General features: G+C 43.2%; 1 protein-coding gene across 1 annotated transcript in view; it reads right to left on the reverse strand.

Annotated features, from left to right (window-relative positions):
* Positions 1-17,692, reverse strand: part of COL17A1 (collagen type XVII alpha 1 chain) — a 34,987-nt gene that overhangs the window by 7,996 nt on the left and 9,299 nt on the right. Inside the window, exons 11-41 of the mRNA XM_030453431.1 lie at positions 17,040-17,111; positions 16,622-16,687; positions 15,217-15,381; positions 14,783-14,872; positions 14,603-14,647; positions 13,848-13,997; positions 13,229-13,444; positions 12,605-12,643; positions 12,165-12,191; positions 11,672-11,692; positions 11,134-11,202; positions 10,857-10,961; positions 10,329-10,391; positions 9,662-9,697; positions 8,667-8,720; positions 8,257-8,292; positions 8,022-8,057; positions 7,535-7,597; positions 7,190-7,225; positions 6,738-6,809; positions 6,352-6,378; positions 5,708-5,743; positions 5,172-5,207; positions 4,863-4,943; positions 3,827-3,862; positions 3,057-3,137; positions 1,818-1,871; positions 1,655-1,696; positions 788-844; positions 573-632; positions 33-59 (exon numbers count right to left, since the gene is read on the reverse strand). Of these exons, the coding sequence (XP_030309291.1) occupies positions 33-59; positions 573-632; positions 788-844; positions 1,655-1,696; positions 1,818-1,871; positions 3,057-3,137; positions 3,827-3,862; positions 4,863-4,943; positions 5,172-5,207; positions 5,708-5,743; positions 6,352-6,378; positions 6,738-6,809; positions 7,190-7,225; positions 7,535-7,597; positions 8,022-8,057; positions 8,257-8,292; positions 8,667-8,720; positions 9,662-9,697; positions 10,329-10,391; positions 10,857-10,961; positions 11,134-11,202; positions 11,672-11,692; positions 12,165-12,191; positions 12,605-12,643; positions 13,229-13,444; positions 13,848-13,997; positions 14,603-14,647; positions 14,783-14,872; positions 15,217-15,381; positions 16,622-16,687; positions 17,040-17,111 (1,998 nt within the window). The remainder of the gene's footprint in view (positions 1-32; positions 60-572; positions 633-787; positions 845-1,654; positions 1,697-1,817; positions 1,872-3,056; positions 3,138-3,826; positions 3,863-4,862; positions 4,944-5,171; positions 5,208-5,707; positions 5,744-6,351; positions 6,379-6,737; positions 6,810-7,189; positions 7,226-7,534; positions 7,598-8,021; positions 8,058-8,256; positions 8,293-8,666; positions 8,721-9,661; positions 9,698-10,328; positions 10,392-10,856; positions 10,962-11,133; positions 11,203-11,671; positions 11,693-12,164; positions 12,192-12,604; positions 12,644-13,228; positions 13,445-13,847; positions 13,998-14,602; positions 14,648-14,782; positions 14,873-15,216; positions 15,382-16,621; positions 16,688-17,039; positions 17,112-17,692) is intronic.

The raw sequence follows: 17,692 nt of genomic DNA on the forward strand, positions 1-17,692 counted from the left end.
ATCCCTCTGGGATCTCCTACAAGTCTCCTTACCTGTGAATCCTCGTGGACCTCGTTCACCTGTGAATAGGGAAGCAGAGGAACAGCATTAGCATTCGCTTTGTTGTGCTCTGCAACATCCTGCAGAATATGATCATGGCCTTCAATCTGCAGGGCAGAAATGGGTGAGGGGAGGGGGTCCCATCTTTTCCTGCCAGCTGAGAACTGAACTACACTTCATAGGGGCATCTCCTTCCACTGACTTAGCCAACTCCACACTGCATTTTGCAAAAAGACTGTTCTCCTTTAATGGCAAATCCGAAGCTCTGAGTCTCCCTGAATCTATAAGGCTTGCAAAGTTGTGCTATGAATACACTGATTGCCTTGACTCCAGTATTGGAGGCTAATAAATATCTCCAAAAAAGACTTGTTTTACAGCAGCAAACAGAAGTCCTGTTTAGTGACCACTGTGCTAGTTTCTTACACCTGCAGAAACACAGGACACTTTTGGCTTCCAAGCCCTTCCTTCCTTATTTTCAGTTTGAGGTGGTGAGATCCACCAAGTATCTCAGTGAGGCAGCAGGATACACTCACCTTGGGCTCCTTTTGGGCCAGGTGGGCCTGGTGGACCTGGTGGGCCTGTGAAGAGTGTTTCTGAAATTAAAGCAAAAAGACTTCTTTGTGACTTCGAACAATACAACAAAGTTTCCTCTGGCTCCACCTGGTCCCAGTAAAGATGTGCTCCCTGGAATCCCAAGAGACAAGATATTCCCAGGGCCCAGGCAAAGGAATGGGTGGTAGGAACCCACCTGAGGTGGACATGGAAGATCCTGGTCTCCCTGGTGGGCCTGGAGGTCCTGGTAATCCTTCCCCTAGGCAACAGGGACACAAACAAGCTTCAGGAAGGACAAGCCTCAGCAGTGTTAAGGTAAATGCATGTCAGAGCTGCTACATCTCCAGCCATAGACATAGCTTAAATATTTCATGTGTAGTCTACTATCATTGTGTTCTCCACACATCTCTATCCCTGTTATTTTTCATTATCATTTGCCATTACAGCGGACATAGGACACAGAAACTCCTTGCCTTGTGATTCAGGGAGCCTATCCCAGCTGGCCTTCACTACATTGAGAGGGGAGGTTCATTTCATCACACACCTGACCTGTTCCCCTTTTCTACTGAGCAGAGTTGGGAATGGGGTCCTCCTGCACCTCCCCTATTCTGTTTGTGAGAAGGAAATCTGCGCTATATGAAATGGAGTGGGGATATGTTCATCAGGATAAGAACTGCTCCATTTGTTCTCAGCTGGAAGGTAAGAATGGACCAATAAGAAGTAAAGACAGAATTGATTGCAGGAACTTCCTTTGGAGACTTGATAATGTTGAGTTCATACTTCTGAAAAAGTATGGCTTTTATGAATTACTACTTTGGCTAGCCAAGCTCTGCCAAAGCACATCTCCTCTCTTGGGCAGTGTCTTGCTACTGTGAAACTATTTTGCAGTAAAATTGTGTTTAGTAGGAAACCCACTATGGGAACTTTGCTTCCAGTAATGTCAGCCCTACTAACTTCTACCAGGTCTAAGATTGCATCGGGGTTACCACAACACACAGGATGGAGGCTCTGGAAAAAAAAATCATCCCACTTTTCACATTTGTTTAGATAAACAAGCTCTTACCTGGAGGACCACGAGGTCCAGGGGGTCCTTGCACAGATTCACCTGATGAAGAGAGAAACAAGGGTACAGAATATTTACTCAGCAAACTGCACAGCCCAGAAACATGCCTGCTTATGTACTGAGCTCTGCTATATTGTGTACTGAGCTCTGCTGTATTACATACCTGGTGGTCCAGGGGGACCTGGTGGTCCTGCTCGCCCTTGTAAATCTGCCAGCACTGTGCAAATGAAACACACACAAAAAAGGGAAAATTGTTGCTATGGAGATACTGATGCTATGGAAACACTATCATTACCTTCCTGTTAGAAACTTGACAGTCAAAGTTGGAGTAAGACAGGACCTGGGTGATTTCAGACAAAGCTGAAGCAGAGAGAACAGAAGTGCAGGTGCAGATTAGGACATGAAGCAAAACACAGTGCTGAATAGGCTGGCAGCATGTTACAGGCAAGACCTCTCTGAAGAGTAATGGTTGCTGAGGGAAAGAGTGAAGAACTCAAAGGCTAGAGAAGGTGGGAAAGAACTTTCAAGCAGAAGAAACATTCTTTCAACAAGGGGTAAATTTGGGGAAGAGTAACAAGTGGCTGCACTGTGTTATCTTGACTGGAGATGTATCTTCTCCTCCAAGCTGAGGCACAAACTTAAAGTTCATTGATGCTGAGATCCTAGATGTCTGAATTGGGAATGGGACTGTACTTAAGCATGGTCTGGATCTACATGGCCCCATTTCAAATGGTGAACCGGGAAGAACCATTTATGATTTTATGGTCTCCTCTGATGTCCCTCTTGCCTTGCAGAGGTCCTTGACACTAGAAAAACTGGCTGCATGTGCAACACACATCCAGTAGTGCACAGCACCTGTAGACACTTTTCTCAGGGTGTTGCTAAACCATTCTGTTCTGCTCCACATATTTTCACCTTAAAATAGCATTTGCTCCCCTGTGAATTTGTCCTCCAGTTCACAGAGAGATTTTAATTTCTGTTGCTTAGGTTAATGTGACTTTTCAAACCGGTTCTCCCCTTATGGAGAGCTTTGTGTTCATGTTACACAGGGAACTTCCCTGGGTGAACACAGTGGCTAAAAGGCCAGGCTGAAACCTCAGAGCTCTGTGACCTCCTCTGCTGCAGGGGACTGTCCAGCAGCCACTACACCTTTACTTTTCTCTTTGTGCCATGGGCCTGGGTGTCATCTCCTTCATGTTCAATGTACTTTGGGATGTACAGATGAGAAGGAAAACAGAAGTATCTGGTATTGCTGTTCCACCACCAAAAATATACATACACACACTTGTCCTGTGTCATGCTTAGGGGAAAGAAGCAGGAGGCATCTCCTGTTAGCTGTATGCAGCCCTTGAGGTCTCTGGCACTTCTCCAAGCAAAGGACTGGAAAGGCAGGCCCACTTACTTTGAGATGCTAATGATGAGACTTCTGTTCTGACAGTCTCTATCACAGCTTCACCTGGGGATCCCTTTTCCCCCCTTGGACCTTTTCCAGGAAAAAAAAAATAGGCAGTTAATTATTTAATGGAGAAATGGTGACATTTTGTACCCATGCATCACCTCTTTGATGAGAGGTTCAGACTTTACTTTTGTGAACTGGGAGTATGAACTCAGTCCCTGTCTCTGGGGCACATTGTCCTCAAATGTGGAAATTACTAAGCTATTTGTCCTAACAAGATCATAGAAAATGGGCTAAGAAAGGTTTTTAGGAGTCAGCTCTGCCCAGGTCCTTCCAAACAGATAACTGTCCAATTGGTAGTGGTATTATCGTGGCATTATTACCAATGTGGCTCTAGTTTGTGCTCCCATTTTTCAAAATGGCAGAGGGTATCCAGCTGGGTTATATACCCTACCACAGAAAGGCAACTGCACTCAAGAAGTGCCTCAGAAATACCAGTTTCCAGAAAAAATAACAACAAAAAAGATATTTTCAGCATCTAAATCACACCAGCTCTTACCACCCCCCTTCTTCCCCTGGAAAAGAAAAAAAGAATAGAAATTCTTTACAAGATTAGTTAAATCAAATAATTCCACAAAATGAACTGAAATGAGGAAATCTGCAAACAAAAGGGAGAGTGATAGTGCCAGGGGCTGAGAGAATTAGAAACGAAGGAAAACTAATGAATTCAGTTCTTTCAAGAAGCAGAATCAAAGCTGATGAAAAGAGTATGGTACCTTGCTGTCCAGGGAGACCAGCTGGTCCAACTGGACCTGGTTTCAAAGGAAAAAAAAACCACAGACTGCATTAGATTTTTCTGGATGTATTTTACAGTAGCAGGAAGAAACAATAGATCTTTTATAAGAATTGAGACTATCAAATAACTTATTTGTCTGCACAAGTAAATGGAATTGCTATGGGATATGAATTCATCAATGTCCCATGTATTACTTGAAGATCCAGAGAAGAGGCTTATTTTCCAGAACATGTCAATTAAAGTGCTTGGTGCCTCTTAGACCAGAGAAACAATCAGAATGCCACTGACCACAACAGAAATGCAATAGGTCTGATCCTCCTCTTGCATTCCATGCAGCAAATGGAGGCTAGTTCTACTAACCCAGCTCCAGGATTAGCTCCATCTATACAGCTGGGAGAGGCAAAGAAGTGCCATGAGACCCAGGGCTTAGGAATTCTGCTGCCTGACATCAGTGTGCTGGACAGCAGTATCTGACCTGGGACAGAGAAGTCTGAGGACCAAGCTCATGCACAGCCAGAGTCCATGTGCATGTGTGTGTCTGTGCAAAAGATTTGCATATTTTTGCTGTCTGGAGTTCAAAGCTAAGACTGGGAAACAAGCAATTCCTGATTTCAATAACAGTGCCAGGAGAGGGATTCAACACAAGCCTGCTTTCCTGAGAGGCAAAAGAGCTTAATTCTACTTGCTGGATCTGACCTATCACTACGTTGTATTCATCAGATCAAAGCACAACATTGTTCCCAGTTTCTTCATCTTCTCAGCCCTCCCTCCTGTTCTGCTCCTCTGTGATCATATCCTATTTCTCCCTTGAGGTTGCTGCCTCCTTAACTTAGCCTGAGAGCTTGGTATCTTTCTGCAGGGAAGACCATGAGTATCTTGACTGCCTGAGCAATCTTGCCTCCCAGACAAGGCAGTCTGGCAGCAACGATGAACATCACACATTGAGGTAAGAACTGGATGCACAACAATGATAGCTGCCTGCAAAAAGAAACACAGTAGAGGAGCAGCTTCCTCACCTGGAACACCTGGGGGTCCAGTGGGGCCAACTGGGCCTGGGGGACCTGGTGGGCCTGGTAGAGCAACAGTGGACAAACCCTCTGAAACACAAACACATACATTTGAACACATACACATGTGTGCACATATCCAATGAGTGTGCTGCAAATCTGCCCTTAAGGAAACACATTTCTGTAGCATATGGGATCTCCCAACACAGGGAGTCCCAGTGCAGGTCTGAGACACAGTCAAGATGAATTCAGAAGACATAAAAACCAGAGAAAATCCTCCAAAACAAGAAGTTTTAGAAAACTCACAGCACTACATACCAGCACTTACGACTTTTCCTGGAGATCCAGGTTCGCCTATGAAAATAAAGAGACAAAAGATGAACATTTCTGGGGAAGATTTGCCACTAGCTCGATTATGTTGTCTTACTAAACATGTGATTTCTTTTCTCTTTCCCCTTGATCTCTTGTCTGAGAAGTCGTAGCACTTGAAGGTTACAGGGGAAGCAGAGCTCAGCTAATCCAGAGATATCCTGTGCTCATCTTTCCAAGCACTACATCTGCCAGAATAGACCTTCATTTATCCAAGGCAGACATGCAGCTTCCACTGTCCTCACCATGTATCATTATTCATATGCTCAGGGCACAAACAGGTTTGCTAAGGTTTTCTCTGTTATGCTGACTGCCTCAGCAGATGTGACTGCCTTGCTTGTGACGTTTATGCCTTGTTGTCTTTTTCCCAAACCTTCCCTTCCAAAAGCCACCAGATGCCACTGTTGATTCAGCAGAGCAGATAATCTTCCCTAAAATGAAGTGCTTGGAGAGAAAATGAGTACTAAGGAAGAAACAAAACTCACCTTTAGCCCCTGGTCGGCCTGGGTCGCCTGGAAGTCCTGATATTAGGTAGAGGAAAATTTTTAAATGGTTAGTGCAAATATTGTTTCTTCTATTTTTTTCCAGGTACCCCAGCTGAGTTTCACTTGTGGGTTTAAAGAAGGAACTCCACACCCTTGCTTTCAGCTGGAAATAGGAAAGGAAAGGCCCTTCTTTCACTGATCCCTGGATAATGGCATTGCTCCCTAGATTTACCTGTAGCTTCTCCCTAGATTTACCTAGATTCTTCCAGGTATTGCTCCCTGTCCAGAGGCTCCCTGGTAACTTTTGCCCCCAACCCATCTCTTTTTGCAGACATCATGTCCTTTTTTTCCACCTCTATTGCTACCTCCTCTACCTCTGTTGCTGCTGATTAGAAGGATGTTTCAGTGATGCACAGAGAACTGAAACACACTATTTGTTGCAAACTATGTGTTGGAGGCAAGGCCCTGACTTCCTTAAAATTACACGCCAACCACAAAACTTGTCTCAAGAGCCAAGTGAGATACAGAAACCCTGGGATATCACTTTGGAAACTGAAAGCAGAATAGAGGGGAAATCACAAGGGTTTTTTGAGTCCACATCAAAGTGTGTCATTGACAAAGTGAAACAGAGTAGAAAAACCTACCTGGTGGTCCTTGGGGTCCTGTGAGACCTGGAAGAAAAAGACAAAAATTGTAAAATGTCCAAACAAATTTCAGCTGGGGAATGGACAGACAGGCAGAAAAAGATTACATTTACTTAAAATTACAGCAGATGGCGCACAAGTGGTGTAAAGTGGCCTAGCAAGTAAACTGAATGTTGGCTCGTAGCAGCTGATACTCTTGTCTGCAGTGCCTGCAAGCCTGAGATCACAAAGGGTTTAGATTCCTTGTGTGTTCTCCTTTCATCATCACCTTATAGTACAGATATTTTCTGCCAGCCTTAACTTCAAATTAAAACTGGAAATTGTTGACAAAGATGTCTGTGTTCCTTACTGAGCAAAAAGTATTTTTGTTCTCTGTATGCTTTTACCTGGCTGTCCTGCATCTCCAGAGGGTCCTGGAGGGCCTCGGGCTCCTGGCATTCCCATAAGACCTGGTTCACCTAGGGATATAATCACCATTAACAAGCCAGAAATCACTGACTTACAATCTACCAATCCATTCAACCTTGGACACCAGTTGTCCTGCAGCACTTTCTACCTACCGTATCCTCTTAACCAACTGTCCATTTTCAGCCTTAATGTCTGGGAGGTCAATATCAATTACAGAGGAGTTCTATAGTGAGAACAAATCTGCCAGACGTTTACAGGCAGCTACATTTCATGTCTCAATTCCATCCTTACATGGTTGACTCTCAAGTTCTTGTGAGACAGCAAGATCCCAGAATGTGAATCTGCTGCCATCTTCTCCCACTTCTTTTACAAATCAATCTCCTGCCAAATCAAGGAGTATCTGCACTTCTACCTCAAAGAAATCCCTTACCTTTTTCACCAGGCTGTCCATCACGGCCAGCTTGTCCTGTCCAAAGAAAAAGGACTGTTAAGGACTGCTGAAATAGTACCACACTTGCCCTGTCCTAATGAACAGCACAGACCTAAACACAAGAGTGTGGCTGTTCATCATATTACATCTGAAAGAAACCTTGCCTACAGTTACTGAAGATCCAGAAAAAGTTAATTTGGAACATAACCATAGGATATCCTGTCTGAGCACATGTAGATTAGCTTGTCTAAAGAAAAGACCTGGGATCACAAACAGTATCACAAAAACTTCCATGTTTTTTCCTTGTCTTTGCTCATATAATCACAGATATTTTCTGTTACCCACCTGCAGGTCCTTTAGCCCCTGGCTCTCCTGGAGGACCAGGCATCCCTCTTGAGCCTTGTTCACCTGTAATGAAACGGTATGAAAATTAATCAAACAAATCTTGATGAAGATACATTTTATAATTGTCACCAGTATTTGTTGCTTTGCAATTGAAAAACAGCATTGCAGGATGTTGAGTCTTCATTATATTTGATCACATTAGAAAAAGCAAGCATCAGAAAAGCTCACGTGAAGTGAATACAGGGCATATGAGGGAGAATTTCGCTAAAGCTAAACCCAAAGATTGCTACCAAGATGGCTAGAATCAAGAATGAGATCTACTTGTTTAAAACTTGGGTACAAAAATTAAAACTCTTATAACCAATAACATCATTATACTTCTCCAGAAAGTTAATTAGGATTTGTTGGGCTATACTGTTATTTGAAAACTCAAATAATGCAAATGTATATTAAATAGATTTTTATTTCAGGAAAACAATCTACTGACCTGTAATTCCACGAGAACCCTTCTCACCGTGATCACCTGTGGTACAAAAAAGGAAAAGATTCTGTGAGACTTTTTCATTGTAAAATGTTTCCATCAGATAAAATAAAATCTGCTTACTGACAAGAGCACAGAGGAAAAAGCCAAAGAAGAATAGGGTTAATACCCACGGACAGTGCACATTCCTAAAGGAATCTAAAGAATATGTCCACAAAAGACATTTAATTGATCAACATACCTTTAGGTCCAGGGGGTCCCGTGGCTCCTTTCTCACCTGAAAGATATATGGATGATTGAAGAATAGTAGTGACAAGTCAGAAAGGAAAGGAATTTTACTTATTAAGAAAAAGTGGTGGAAAGACAGGTACTCTGATATCAGACAATCCCAAACTGGAAATTCCTTTCCTTCAACACAGCTCCATCTATCCATCCATATTTCCTCAGATAGATTGCTCTATTATCTTTGTGCATCTAATATTTCTTAATATTTGCTTGCAATCACTGTGCCCAGTGATTGCCATCCTCCCCTTTCCTTCATCCTGTGCTTTTCTTTGCCCCTAGCACCAAAATGCTACATGCTCAGACCAAGTCTGCTACTCAGAGCAGTGCCAGAAAGCACATCAGCTACTGCTGCTGAGAGAATCTTACCTTTAGCACCTGGGAGACCTGCTTCTCCTCTAAAACCTTGTAGGCCAGGAGGACCTGCAGAAAAATGAGATGGGGGGTTTAGTCCATCCCACTCACTGTTATGTGTCACTGAAGAAAAAAAACAATGAGAAGTTCTCTCTCTCTCTTTTTTTTTTTTTTTTTTTTTTCATAGAATCATAGAATTGTCTGGGTTGGAAGGGACCTCTGAGATCATCAAGTCCAACCCTTGATCCACTACCGCTGCAGTTACCAGACCATGGCACTGAGTGCCACATCCAGTCTCTTTTTAAATATCTCCAGGGATGGAGAATCCACTACTTCCCGGGGCAGCCCATTCCAATGCTTGATCACCCTCTTGGTAAAGAAATTCTTTCTAATGTCCAACCTAAACGTCCCCTGGCACAACTTGAGACTGTGCCCTCTTGTCTTGCTGAGAATTGCCTGGGAAAAGAGACCAACCCCAACCTGGCTACAACCTCCTTTCAGGTAGCTGTAGAGAGTGATGAGGTCTCCCCTGAGCCTCCTCTTCTCCAGGCTGAACAGCCCCAGCTTCCTCAGCCTCTCCTCATAGGATCTGTGCTCGAGTCCCTTCACCAGCCTGGTTGCCCTCCTTTCAACCTGCTCCAGGACCTCAATCTCCTTCCTAAACTGAGGGGCCCAGAACTGGACACAGTACTCGAGGTGTGGCCTCACCAGGGCTGAGTACAGGGGCAGAATCACTTCCTTGGACCTGCTGGCCACGCTGTTCCTGATACAGGCCAGGATGCCATTGGCCTTCTTGGCTACCTGGGCACACTGCTGGCTCACGTTCAGCTTCCTGTCAATCCAAACTCCCAGGTCCCTCTCTGTCTGGCTGCTCTCCAACCACTCTGTGCCCACCCTGTAGCACTGCATGGGGTTGTTGTAGCCAAAGTGCAGGACCCGGCACTTGGCCTTGTTGAACCTCATCCCGTTTTCAGTCTCTAGATGCCATAGCAAAGGAATGTAGCACTCACCTGGAAGACCCTGTGGGCCTGGAGAACCCATCAGACCTGTGAATAAGGAACATGGATTTTCTTTCAGTAACACCCCAATTAGAAAATCAACAAATCTCTTTCAGTTTGCCTAGAAGCCTCCACAACCCAAAAGGTGTTTAGCAGATCAGAATTCCCCCAGCCACCAGAAGAATTTGCATCACTGGCATCCTCAGAACTAGGGCAACAAATCCACACAATTTAGTTCTTGTGCCATAGAAAAAACAGTTTTCCCTGAAGTAAGATAAAGAGACTCAAGACTTTCACTTTTACTTGATGCTGGGATCTCTGCTTCAGGTGTCACCCATTTTTAATATGGCATTTTTTGGCACAGTTACATGGATTGTAGAGCTGTAACTCTGTTAGAAGACTGATAGGAATGTGGAGTTAATGTTATTACTTCTGAAAGCAGTGAAAAAACAATCTTAAAGATTGGAGCTCTGAGAAACCTTCCTGTCAATCCCCACTCTTACTAAAATTCTTTAAGAACTTATTGCTCTAAAGGTTATGTGTACCTACTAAACTACATTTTATCTACAATGAGGACCATTAGTTCACTTTTCTTATTACTGCAGTGCAACACAAGTGAAACAGGAAGGCTGGAGTGCTCTTCACTCCTGCCAGGCTCTCTGTTCATCTTCATATTTACCTTTAAGGCCAGGAGAACCTGGAGGACCAGGCGGCCCTGGAGGACCTGGCTCACCAACACCACCTGCAGAATGAGATCATTAATAGATACTGTAGAAAGGAATTGTCACTCAGTTCTTCCATTATCCCATCTCCTGTTATCCTTTCTCTGGCAATTATCATGAATCTACTGTTCAGTTCAAAGCACTCAAAGAAGCATGCATTGTCCCATCTCATTGAGCATTAGGATGAGCAGACAAATCCTGCAGGTTTGATGATTTAGGTAACAGACAAGAAAATGACCCTGATACTAAGTGCTTTTGGTTCTGCCAAAATCAAATCTGACTGTGAGACCTGACAAAACAAAACAATGTTTGCTTACCCGTTGTAAGTTTGGCAAAAAAATCCCTTAGGCCAGCATTATCTGTGCTGGGAAATATCTAAAATGAAATCTAGACTTGAATAATCAGAAAGTGTTTTATAAATTAGGACCACATTCTAACTTTTGTCCATCTCTGCTTTATACATAAATGGGAAAACTTTTTCCTACCTCTGTCTCCCTTTCCTCCAGCTCCTGCTGGTCCAGGCTCCCCTCGAGGCCCTGGTGGCCCTTCTCGACCTCTTTGTCCCATGGGGCCTTCCATGCCAGGATCACCTATAGAAAACCAAGGCCTGGTAAAAAAAAGGGTTTTCATGGGAGACCTTGGACAGAGGATCCATGACATCTCCATGGGGAACAGTAATGATCACATCAACCTGGTGTCTCCATTCCCATGTCATGTTGTTAATTCATTGTAAGAGAGTCACAACATTATAGAGATACTTACCCATGCTGCCTTTCTGTCCTTTTGGTCCTTCTGGTCCTTGGTGCCCAATGGGACCAGGAATGCCTGGAAAGAAAAACACAACAAATGTTTAGAGTCTTTGTCTGTATACAACGAAAAAATGACATGCAAATTAGGGGAACCTGAAGGCTGGAGGGATTAAACAGTTGGATTAGAGTATATTACTTATAAGGAAGGTACTTGAACAGGGATCTCTTCAGAAGAATACAGTACTTGTAAGAGCTCAAGGAAGTTGGGCCAAGTAGTCATGTAGCCGTGGAACTCTTTCAAAGGTAGGCTTGGATCTTCACAGCCTCAAATTAGGATTGTTCAACTAAGTGGAAGCCAGGCTGAGGCCTTGCTTGCAAGTCTCTGACCTGTATCTGTAAGCTCAGCACCAAGGTTTTAATCCAATAACTTAGTCTATGCTAAATATTGACTCTAGACAACCACCTCGAGCTAAGTTTGCAGTGCAAAATTTGTTCTTGCCTACAGTAACGTCACCAAATAGCCTCCTTCAAGGCAGAATTGTACTAATGCTCACCTGGAAGTCCTCGGTCTCCTGTAGGGATAAAGAAATAGACAGTCAGTGGGAAATAGGCCTTCCCTACCTGTCACTTTGTCACTTAGATTGATCCTCACCTCCCATAAAAATTATTTTATGTTCCTAGAATGTTTACAAGTTCTACCACCTCCAGAGATGCCACATTACCCCCTCTGTTATTTATGCAATGGGTTGAAAAATTCACACCATGTGAAATTCTCTTAATCACTCTGTGACTACACGAAGTAGAAGTGTGGCTTCAGTAACAATTTTCCTGCAGGTGAAAGAAGTTTCTAGATTCAAAGTGAGATCTGTTTTCACCTCTACTGTGAATTTCAAAATGTCTTTGCCTGGAAGAAGAGCAAAAAAATGCTACCACCACAACAATCTCTGAACTACAAAATCCATCAGCTTCTCTAACTTCTGTGATCATTTTCACCCTATGTCAGGCTGCCAACCTCCCTGAGAAGGCAAGTAACTCCAGACTCACCTCTGGGACCTTGCATTCCAATGTCACCTGAGAAAAGAAGAAAAAAAAAGAATAAAATCATGAGAGATCCTGATATATTTCCAATGACTGCTCATTCATTTCACTTTTCTAGTTGCTTTCCCACCTTCAATTAAACATGAGGCAGGGTGAACAGGAACACTTTACACTTTAATAGTACAGGATCAGTCCCATTTCACCAGTGGCAAAGAGGATTTGGACTTTCACACTGGCACAATGGAAGGTTGGGCCTCTCACATAAGTTCAGCATGGGATCAGGCCCTCTACAGTTGAACGGCAAACTATCTTTACACTCTTTATTCAAGTATAAACCAACATCATCTTTCCCACTCTAATTGCTCCTTGTGGCAACATCCACTCCAAATCTGCATTTCCAGAGTAAAGGAAGAGCACAGGGGAAAACAAGGGCAATATGGTTGTACCTTTCTCACCAGGTTCTCCTTTCTCCCCTCGGAAGTAGCCTGTAACAGGAAGTGAAGGGGCTGTTAGAGTGCATTACACAACAAAATAGCTACTTGCTTCACATACAAAACCCCTTCTATTTGGATTTTGAGGCTGCAGGCAGCACAGACTGTCAAGCACAGCATGGCTTTGTAAGTAGAGCTTTCTTAACAAATTTGCTTTCCCAAATCTATGAGATTTCTGAAGCTGGGAGAATGTAAGCTCCTCTGTTCTTAACCTATTTCCATTGTCTGCTACACAGAAGTAAATAAAACTTCCCTTGTTAAGAAAAGTAGCATGAGAAATAATGTGTAGGTTAATTTTTCTGTGTAGCTCTTTCAAAATGGAAAAGTCACCTTCTACAACAAGCATGGTACATGATGACATGCACACAACCTCTTCTCCCTTTCCTGCTGGCTTTAAGAAATGCACCATCTGTGTTAGTGGCATCACTGCCTCTAGGAGGACAGGTGAGGACACTATTTTTGACAGACTTCATTGCAATGTAAAAATCCTGATTCTCAGGCCCTTGGGCAGTCAAATCCTCCCAATTCCCTTTAAATAATCTGGTCTCATGCAGCATCACAGACATTGACTCTGCTCACCTCGTTCTCTTTCCTTGTTCAGTCTGTTCTTCACCATCAACCAAACTGACTCTTCATTTTCGTAAGGGAAGGTTGAGGATGGTGAAATCCCCTGAAGATAGTCTACTCTTGAAACATCCTTTGCTATTTTTGAATCTCCTCCATTAATTGTCAGGAGGCCACCATTGATTTTTTCCAGGTTTTCCACACGAGATTTCAGCTTTCTCACTTCTTCCGCTGGAAGGGTAAAGTAAAGAGATGGATGCCTGAAATTCCTACTTCTCATAGCAGAGACAAGGAACCAGTGTGTCAAATAGCCATGGCCACTGAGTTTTGCAGGAATATTCTAGCTGGGATATTTGGAGTTTAAATGACAGCTTTGTAATCTGTTAGTCTCTGAGAAGCAAAACTTCACTCCTCAGGAGTTTTTCTGTTCTATTCATTATATAATCCCATATCAAAAGTTCATATTCCTCATCTATTCTTTCTGTCCACTTGTAATGTCTCAGTGGCGGTCATCATCAAGCTGCACAGGCAGTTCTCTGGCTTGATGTTTCTGGTACTTGGCCTCTTTGCCAGCTTACATGCTCTGCTTGTCTTTCTATCCCATTCAACATCCTGTTCCTCAGTTATTGCTTACCCAGAGCAATGAGTCCAAAAAGCAGACCAAGGAGAAGCAGCCAGGCCAGGAGCAAACCCAGGAGCCATTTCCACCAGCTACAGCAGGAACCACAGGGACACCAGGATGGTGCTGATCCAACTGCACCCCCTGCATCACCATTTCGTATTTCTGGAAGAGGGAAGGGGGGAAGGGGCAGTCTCCTGGTTAACAAAGAATTCCTTGACTTCAGAGTCAAAAATCTCTTGAGAATAAGGACATTAAGGTCTGACCCATTATCCAAAGGTCTATTGACAAAAATCTTTACATCAACTCTGCAGACAGTAAATGTAATTCTAGTCCCTGTAGAAACTGGGAACAGCATTCCCAATGGGAATTTAAACAGGGAACAACACTCAGTGCTTTTTAAAGTAACAGCTGAAAAATGTGATCCCCTTGGGCTCAATTTTTTATATCATTTTGAGCCATAAATAGCAGCAATAGCCAGCATAGTCTGTCTGAGCCCTCTCCTTCCTCTTAAATTTGTCCCAGTAGCAGGATGCAGCTGTCAGACATCTGATCTTCTCTGGCAATAAAAAAATACCCCAAGTTCCCACTCATCCACAATCAAACCACTGGTACCAATTTCTCTGGTATGTGCTCTGCTCATTACAGACAGAGCAGCCTCCTCAACATGCCTTCTGTCTGATGCCAGTGCACAGAGGTCACTCATGTCACTCAAGAACAATTGCTTTTTGGCATACTGTGCTTTGGTGATCCCTCAAAGGAAAGCTTACCTGCGTAAGCTGCTTTGTCCCTTGCCTGCATGGATTTCAGTCCTCCTGCTTCAAAAGTAAAAGATATTTTAACAGTCTATGTATGATAAAACTTAGAGCATGCTCTTGCATTGGAGAGGTAGTAATGCAAGCAGAAGGAAAAAGTTGTTCTATTGCATTGCCACAGGAACAAACTCTTACCATTTCCATCTGATTTTAGACCAGTATCGGTAGCGTACGCAGAGGAAAATCCCTGCTTCTCTTTCTTCAGGGTGTCTTCTACAAAAGACCCTGAACAGGAACCAAATATAATTAAAAACATTACAACAGAACTTCAACCAGGTCTATATTGTTTCATTGGCAAAAAAAGTACGTTTTTTGCTGGGAAGCGACAGTAACTCTGCATGTTTAAACTGGAATTATTTTTGCTTTCAAAGTTTTGTGAACTGTTCCAAGGCACATTCTGGAGTTTCAAATGTAAAAGCCAGACTTAGATTGCAGGTGGCATGATTAAGGGATAACTTGCCTGCCTGTTTGGCTTGCAGGGGTTTAAGTCAGGTGCAGTGTCCTAAACTTTGACCTCCTCCCTTTCCCTGCCCTCAGAATACCCTCATGTCCCAGAAAAGAGAAATTACCTCCATTAAGCCCAGTGGTAGAGGCATTAAAGACCTTGCCACTGTCCTTTGTCATGATCAAGAGCTCTGTCTCCTTCTTTGCTGGGGCATTGTCCTTGTCAAGAAGCAGGAATTTGCAGTCTTTGCGCAGAATGTCATCTCCCTGGGAGGTCACAACTGTCCCACCTAGAATATTGGAACAGGATGGGAAAGGGGAGGAGATGAGTGTGGACCAATGAGTCACAACCACAAGCCTTAGAGTGAACTTCTGTTCACTAAAATAGGTGAGTGTCACTGTGACTGGGGTTGTCATCATGATAAACACCCAGTGACAGACACACTGGTCACTGAAGCTACGAGGAGAGCTGTGCATGTGGTTAGATTTCTCCAGAGATATGCAGTTCACCAGGAGGGGAGAAACTGCTATCACAAATACAGAGCACCTGGAATTAAATCACATGCAGAAAAGCTTTGCTCAATGACCTCTTCACTTCCCAAACACACTTACTATAGAATCATAGAAACTCAGTCGGAATAGACATTCAAGGGGTACCAGAGCTGGAACATCTCAAAATGAGGAACACCCTTAGCAGACCTACTCAGGCAAGCACAAAGCACTCCATATCTTTGGGAGCCAGGTGTGGTTCTGAGGGATTTAACTGTGGCTTATTGAGATTGGGCACAGGCCAAAAAAGGCTCAAAAACATCAGTGTGGTCACTCTTTTACCACTGGGCAGTGTCAATTATGAGTAGAATGCTGTACAAACCTGAATTTGCATACAAATTGACACAGCATTGAAAACCAAGATAAACAGAATGGTATTATTTCATTATTCTAGCAGAAACCAAAAGTAAACCTGTATTTACATCTATTTTTAAGGCTTATCCTTGGGAGTCCTTGGATTACAAAAGGAACTGTGCACAAAAAAATGAATTCATAGCTTTCAGAGTAGTGGAAATAAACTGGAAAAGATGAGTCCCAGCAGTTCAAAGATGAAAGGACAGTAGAAAGATTTCAACTCCTCTGATTAAAAAAATAAATCTGATAATGTGTAAGTCGATTCCTTGATTTTTGATTGCCTGACACTGCTGCAAAACGATGATTAGGAGGAACCTTGCAAGTATTTTGGCTTCAAATGGAGCACAATTTCACATGCGTGTCTTCTATCCAGTTACCTCCTTATTGAGCTGCAATTATATAATCTGAGTTACTACAAAGTGGAGGAGATTTGAATAATTTGCTCATTCTTAGGTTCTGGCTCATTTGCTTTCTTTTCAGAAAAGTACAACTGGGAAACTTGGCTAGAGACAAGTGATGCTCCTGAGGAGCCTGCAGTGTCACTCAGCTATCTGAACCTCTAACTCATTTTTATTATTATATGCTTATAGAAGGCCATGGCTAAGCAACTGTGAATGACACACTCACCTGCTGAGGCAGACACACCTGTACTTGCCATGCTGTTGCTCTGAGAAGTGTTCTTCATTCCATATGCTGCAATGAAGATAATTGAGAATGAACGAGATGAAGGACAGCAAGGTACCTACACACACCAACCGTGGGCTGCACACCATTAAAAATTACATTTTCTCATTCAGGGAATGTAGGACAACTCAAATAAGCAAGCAAATCTCTAGTGCTAATGTAGGCACTAGGAGCTGTTCCTGCACATGCAAAGCAGAAGAAATGTTCCTCAATATCCCCTCACACCTCACTGCTTCACACAAGAAGATAGTGAAGAGGGAGTCTCTGACACATGAACTTTCTGGTTACTATGGAAAAGGTGGGAGAAAGCAATACACATTGGTGACCTTGACACTTTCTTTAGGCTAAAGTTGTTGCTGACCTGTGGAGGCTGCAGTAGAATTCTGGGTCAGGGTTGCACAGCTTGGAGACAGGTTGTTTTGAACACCAAATACTGCAAAGAAAAACATTGCAATGGGAGTTACAGGAGTCCTGCAGTTCAGGTGGTATTCTGACTAACAAAACAAAACCAATGACAGCAATGACAACTTCTCCCAGCAAATTTCACCAGACAGCTGGAGGCATCACAAGCTTATCACGAGCACTTCTGGTCAAATATTTTTCTTAGAGAATGTTTTTTTCCTTATATCAATTTGCTGGCTAAGTTATTGTTGGCCCAGGACATTTGAAGACATTATCTCAAATTAGATTACAAGGCCACACTTATGGCTGCATGGACATTTCTACAGGTGGGGCACTTGGCTAAAAAGGTAAATTCAGAAAACTGGCTTGATCTGACTAAGGGAATTTTAAGGAGATAACTGCACAGAGTATTTGTCAAATCACTGCCCTGAGAGAAGCAAACGGCTTGGAAGGTGACACTTTTGGTGACACAATCAATGTGGCAGTATTAGTGCAGTTTCACAGACTGCTCTCATTATACCCTGCTCTCTCTGCAAGCCCATTCAGAGAGCACTGATGGGTCTGCATGGTGGTGCTGTGCTAGGTAGACACCATGTGTATGATTGTGCCAGA

This window comes from Calypte anna, chromosome 6, assembly GCF_003957555.1.
Source record: "Calypte anna isolate BGI_N300 chromosome 6, bCalAnn1_v1.p, whole genome shotgun sequence".
Classification (NCBI taxonomy): Eukaryota; Metazoa; Chordata; class Aves; order Apodiformes; family Trochilidae; genus Calypte; species Calypte anna.